This window comes from Pristis pectinata, chromosome X, assembly GCF_009764475.1.
Source record: "Pristis pectinata isolate sPriPec2 chromosome X, sPriPec2.1.pri, whole genome shotgun sequence".
Lineage (NCBI taxonomy): Eukaryota > Metazoa > Chordata > Chondrichthyes > Rhinopristiformes > Pristidae > Pristis > Pristis pectinata.
In genome coordinates, this window is record NC_067450.1 from 5,637,937 (window position 1) to 5,643,876 (window position 5,940).

The 5,940-nt window shown below is 42.6% G+C and overlaps 1 protein-coding gene across 1 annotated transcript; it reads right to left on the reverse strand.

Moving 5' to 3' along the window:
* Positions 1 to 389: 389 nt before the first annotated feature.
* Positions 390 to 4,318, reverse strand: LOC127566984 (tubulin alpha-1A chain). Its single transcript, XM_052009569.1, has 4 exons — positions 4,163 to 4,318; positions 2,151 to 2,373; positions 1,918 to 2,066; positions 390 to 1,814 (listed from the first exon to the last, which is right to left on the reverse strand). Exons 1-4 carry the CDS (start codon positions 4,163 to 4,165, stop codon positions 834 to 836), a joined length of 1,356 nt encoding a protein of 451 aa, XP_051865529.1. The 5' UTR covers positions 4,166 to 4,318; the 3' UTR covers positions 390 to 833.
* Between the last annotated feature and the right edge of the window lie 1,622 nt (positions 4,319 to 5,940).

A 5,940-nucleotide genomic window follows, 5' to 3' on the forward strand; every position in this document is an offset into this window, starting at 1 on the left:
TCTCTAGTTTGCACCAGTTCCACTTACCCATACCTGCATTGACTCCTCAAATGTGTGTAAAAATACATATTCCATTCAGTTGTCAAGATCTTAACCTTGACAATTCCCTCCCATCCCCTTAGGGGAGTATTTAAACTCCTTCCTTTTTCCACCACACTTTTAGACATCTGCCTAAAGATCTCCTGATGTGGTAATATCAAATATTTACTAAAGTGCCCTGGGACATTTTGTTATCTGCTACATGGTGTGTGTGTGTGTATATAAATGCTTTTGTTTGTTAAGCCCCCTCTAATAATGAAAACTACCATTTGGCTGTGTCCCATATTCATAATGGTTTATTAGGTGAGCATTTGATCTGTTTACAAAAGTGATAATCAAATGCAGACAGATTAGAGACAGGGATCTTATTTATTGAGAAAGCAATAAAGACAGAACATGTGAGTTAGATTTGCAACAAAGTCTGTTTTTGCAGTGCTATACTGTAATTTCTTGAGAAAGACATTGCTACATGTTGTGATTGATGCAGATCAAAAATTCAGATCACAACTTCTTTAAATAGAAGAGCTATCCTTTGACCCAAAGCCAGTTGAAGTCAATCAAGGATGCTTGACATAATGGGAGTATAGTGCAGCACAGGAAGAGAATAAGTATACAAAAGGAGACTTAAAAAAAATAAATATGGAATGTGGAAAATTTTAAAGTTGATCAAACAAAGAATCATGTAGCAGTTTGTCACTGATGAAAGACTTCACTTTGTTGGTCAATCTTGATGATTTTTAACCCACAATGTTTCTTACATTTGTCTTTGTTCCCTGTTACAGCAGCACCATGTTTTAATACTCCTCTCCTTCCTCTTCCCCTTCTCCCTCCACTGAATCAACACCCACTTCTTCATAATCCTTCTCCAGAGCAGCCATATCCTCACGGGCTTCTGAGAACTCTCCTTCCTCCATACCCTCACCAACATACCAATGAACAAAGGCACGCTTGGCATACATCAGGTCAAACTTGTGGTCCAGGCGAGCCCAAGCTTCAGCAATAGCTGTGGTGTTGCTCAGCATACACACAGCTCGCTGTACCTTGGCCAGGTCACCTCCAGGTACCACAGTGGGAGGCTGGTAGTTGATGCCAACCTTGAAACCAGTTGGACACCAATCCACAAATTGGATGGTACGTTTGGTTTTGATAGTAGCAATGGCTGCATTGACATCTTTTGGCACCACATCGCCACGATAAAGGAGGCAGCAGGCCATGTACTTGCCATGGCGTGGGTCACATTTGACCATCTGGTTGGCTGGCTCAAAGCAAGCATTGGTGATTTCAGATACGGAAAGCTGCTCATGGTAGGCTTTCTCAGCAGAGATAACTGGGGCATAGGTGGCCAATGGGAAGTGGATACGGGGATACGGCACCAAGTTGGTCTGGAATTCAGTCAGATCAACATTCAGGGCACCATCAAAGCGAAGGGAGGCTGTGATGGAGGACACTATCTGGCCTATTAATCGGTTCAGGTTGGTGTAAGTTGGTCGGTCAATGTCAAGGTTTCTGCGGCAGATGTCATAGATGGCTTCATTGTCCACCATGAAAGCACAATCCGAGTGCTCCAGGGTGGTGTGGGTGGTTAGGATGGAGTTGTAGGGTTCTACTACTGCTGTAGACACTTGGGGAGCTGGGTAAATGGAGAATTCAAGCTTGGATTTCTTGCCATAGTCAACCGACAGACGCTCCATCAGCAGCGATGTAAAACCAGAGCCGGTACCACCACCAAAGCTGTGGAAGACCAGGAAGCCCTGCAGACCTGTGCATTGGTCAGCCTGTGGAAGACAAGTGTACATTTAGTTACAAGGAATACAAGAGTGACCAGCTGCAAAAACAGTTTGCACATGTCTCCTGGCCTCTGGGAGGTATTGTACTTACTAGTTTACGAACTCTGTCCAGAACCAGGTCAATGATCTCCTTGCCAATTGTGTAGTGACCACGGGCATAGTTATTGGCCGCATCTTCTTTCCCAGTAATGAGTTGCTCAGGGTGGAAGAGCTGGCGGTAAGTACCGGTACGAACCTCATCTGCAAAAGAACAAGTGTTTTCAGTTACGCTGCCACACGTTATTAAATCAATAGGGGTGATGGAACAAACAGGTGGGCACCTACCTATCACAGTTGGTTCCAGGTCCACAAACACAGCTCGGGGAACATGCTTTCCTGCTCCTGTCTCACTGAAGAAAGTGTTGAAGGAATCGTCTCCACCCCCAATGGTCTTATCACTGGGCATCTGACCATCAGGCTGGATGCCATGTTCCAAGCAGTACAGCTCCCAGCAGGCATTGCCGATCTGGACACCAGCCTGGCCAACGTGGATACTGATACACTCACGCTGTTAAAAGCAAAAAAGGTGATCAGCTATTTGAATACTTTAATATTTATTCCAATGATAGTTCATTACTGCATTTGTGCTGATCAGCACATCTCATGACAGTCCAGTGCTTCCCCAACATTGTTTCAAAGCTGGAGACAGGTAGTGCATGGTCCTGACTCATGAGTACTAAAGGGAGGCAGGGTTCATTGACTAAACAGGTAATGTGACCAGTCAGTACCAAGTTGGCAGTCACTCACGTTTCCCCATGGTAGCTAGAGGTCAGGGATGAGGCTTGTCAGTTTCTACAAGATGCAGGAATGAGGTACCAAAAGCACATAGTTGAGGGTTGATAGGCATGTGGACAGAAGTAGGATTTTATTTGCCAACTCAGGTGCGACTCAGTACCCCACCCTCAATTTTGTAAAAAGCAAATTGTGCTGAAGTGTAATTACTTACAAGTCTCCAGCATTCTAATGTGCATCTTTCCATTTGCATTAAATAGTTGTATCTTTTAAAGCAATGACTGACACCTCAAAATTCAGAAATCTCATTTGAGTTCTCAATGACACCCTCGTCTGGACCCGAGCACAAATGTTGCATTGCCCAGTTGACACCGTCAAGAAATATAGTTAAAAGAAAAGCGATTTCAACAAGTGCGAATAAGACAAATGGTGGTGTCTGCAAAAATCTAGTTAATGTCTGGAATGCGTTTGCTCCAAATCTAGTCCTGCTTCTTTAACAATAGGTCGTATTCTTGAGAAACCACATCCGCTGGGCTGAAAGTAGCTCACCCGTGCTATTCTTTCAGTTCAACACTGCAATATTCATGAGCTGCTGGAAGTGGCTGGTTCTGATGCTGAATTTGGGTGGGGCCACACTGCAGTGCGGAGTGCCTCCACCTCCCGCTTCAGACATCCCATTGTTTTAACTAGACATGTAGAAATTAAACTACAGTCACTTCCCCCTCACAGGACTGTTACTCCCACCACCCAGGAAAAAGGAGAATTCTTTCAGTTACCAATACGGACGTCAAATTTAAACTCTGCACTTGGAATCTTTAAAATGCTGTATTTTTCAGTGACCTAGTTTGACGTTAGCTTTGTGCTCCACGCATGCCCATACTGACGTAATGCTGTCAGTAATCGGACCTGCAGTGATTTCGCCTGGGGATGGGTCGGACGTTATTTTAGCAGTTATGGTAGACAAAGCACAGAAGGAGGAAATGAAGTAGCTGGAAGTGTTATCGTTTCCCGACAAAGCCGAGTATTTTGAAGGGGAAAGCTGACAAATTCAACTCACATCCTGTACTTGCAGCCACTCCCTGTTACACCAGAAACAAATTTATGTATTACTTCAGACAGACCCAGCGAAAAGCCTCATTGATCTGAGGAATGCTTTACGGAGGGTCTAATCTCCTAATAGATGTGTATTTCCTGAACCTATGAAGTAGCTTTCTTAACAGAAAATTCGTTTTGTCCGTGAATAGCGTAAAAATACCTTACCTTTTGTACTTGGATTTTAATGTGTTGCCTACTTAAACAAATTCACAGACAACACAAAAACGGGCCAACATTGACAACATAACCCAGCTCACACCCTTTTCCCCCCTTACCCCTTTGATGAATTTACTTGGGTGTCCCTTAAATTTTATATTTAATACACAGGATTTGTCTAGTGCATTACACAGATTACCTCGTCTTTCTTACAGCATCATTAGAAACAAAAAAAATCTTACAACAAAGTCAAATTGAGATGTGTAGGTTGCTGTACAGGGGGGGAAAACTTTTTGCATTAAACAGCATCTTACCATGATGCCTGGTCCTTGGTCGTAGACAAAGCAAATGGAATAAAGAGAAGGCTTGAGAAACTTCTTCCTACAGCGCGACTTTTACGGGTCGTCGTAAGAAAGAACCTACAATACAGACGGGAGAGACATGTTCTTATACTAAGGCCAGACTCCGGAACCTGGGCAGCGGTCCCGCTCTCATTGGAGGACGCGAGGTTGAGTGATGGGGAACCACCACAATGTTGACTCGCTGATAGGAGGATACATCCTCCGTTATGTGTTTCGCGAGTCTTGATTGGACGAACGCACCAGAATAAGTTAATCGCCTTGACCACTTGTGGTTTCAAACAAAGGCTGAGATTTGATAAAACATAAAATTGGGAGAGCAGAAATGGTGTAAGAATGAGATTTTTAAAGTATAATACATCTTAAGCATAATTTCAACCGCCATCATATTAAAACTGCAAATGTTTTGGCCCTGTAAACATAAATCCAATATATGTGCTGTTTCATTGTTTCGTGGAAAATAGAAAGCGTATTTAGCTGCTCAGCAGATTGAGGACACAATACATATATTTATAAATTTACGAATAAATCATTTTCTGACCATTAGAACTGCTTAGGATTGTCATTTTTAATGAAGTCGCTTTAACATCTTTTGATACAATAACCTTTCCCTCCCCAATACATAAATTACAGGTTGTGAGATTAATGACTCAGTACCAGCATTGGTTTACTAGAATCTAAATTTAAAAGTGATACGACATTTACAGGTAACTGCAACAACAGTGGTGTAGGCTGCGCTGGCTCTTTGTTTCAGTTGTAACGACGCGAGGTTTGGATTCCTCGCAATGTAGCAAGAACGTTCTGCACATTGCAATTCATTGCTGCGTGGACCCCGCGCTCTCTCATGCTAAGCGGCGCCTTCTCTGCCCCTGCCACACCCTGTCAACTTCGCAACAAATATTACCCTTAGCGAGAGAAATCAAATGCGGCTTTGTTTATAATCGGTTTTATTTTCACGATACAAAGTGTCAGAGTTCCCTGTGTATTTTTGAGGGGGAGGGGGAGGGTTCGAACTTGAAAGGCAGTCTTTTGTGGATGCCTTGTCAGTGTAATTGATGATAAGGTTAAAAATCTCTTTCTGATTTTGCCAGGCTACTCACAAAAAATAGCCTTTTAGTACAATTTCCCAGAAATATGCACAGCAAGTGATCTTTACTGTCCAAAGGTATCATCATTCACTAAAGAAATAACACTGAAATTTATGTGTCTAAGCATGAACTTAGTGCCTCCATGCTATAAAAAGACATAAAGCTGACTGCAGCTTTAAGCAACAATCAGATGTAAATTTGAATTATGTCGAAACGATTGTGCATAGATTACAAAGGACGAAAGATTCAGAACTGGGTTGTATTGTAAATAGCAACAGTCACTGCGTCTGTCTCGAATGGAAATCTAACTTATGTTACTTATTTTGTATAGACAGAGAATAATTTAACATTTGTATGTATTGAAAAAGTTATTGTTCGCTCCTATTAAAGTTTGTCCATTTCAGAAGGATGGGCGGCTCCCGGGTCCCATGTGACTAGTACTGCAGTGATACGATACCATGTGATTCACACTGCAGTGATTTTTTCCTCCCGTTTTTTCTCAGATTTTTTTCCTTTAGCCTTCCTGTCTTGAGGGCAGGAATTTGTGCGAGAAAAGGGCTGGTTGTGGTCATTTGGTACATCGCTTGAGTATCCATTCTGGAGGAGCCGGGAGAGTGAACAGGAAATTCTCCGCTGTTAAATTTA

Excerpts from the sequence above, each read along its gene's own strand:
- LOC127566984 (XM_052009569.1), bottom strand. Across the intron at positions 2,067-2,150 it reads CCTGGAACCAACTGTGATAG|ATGAGGTTCGTACCGGTACT; the intron begins GTAGGTGCCCAC and ends GTTCTTTTGCAG. Across the intron at positions 1,815-1,917 it reads TGGACAGAGTTCGTAAACTA|GCTGACCAATGCACAGGTCT; the intron begins GTAAGTACAATA and ends TGTCTTCCACAG.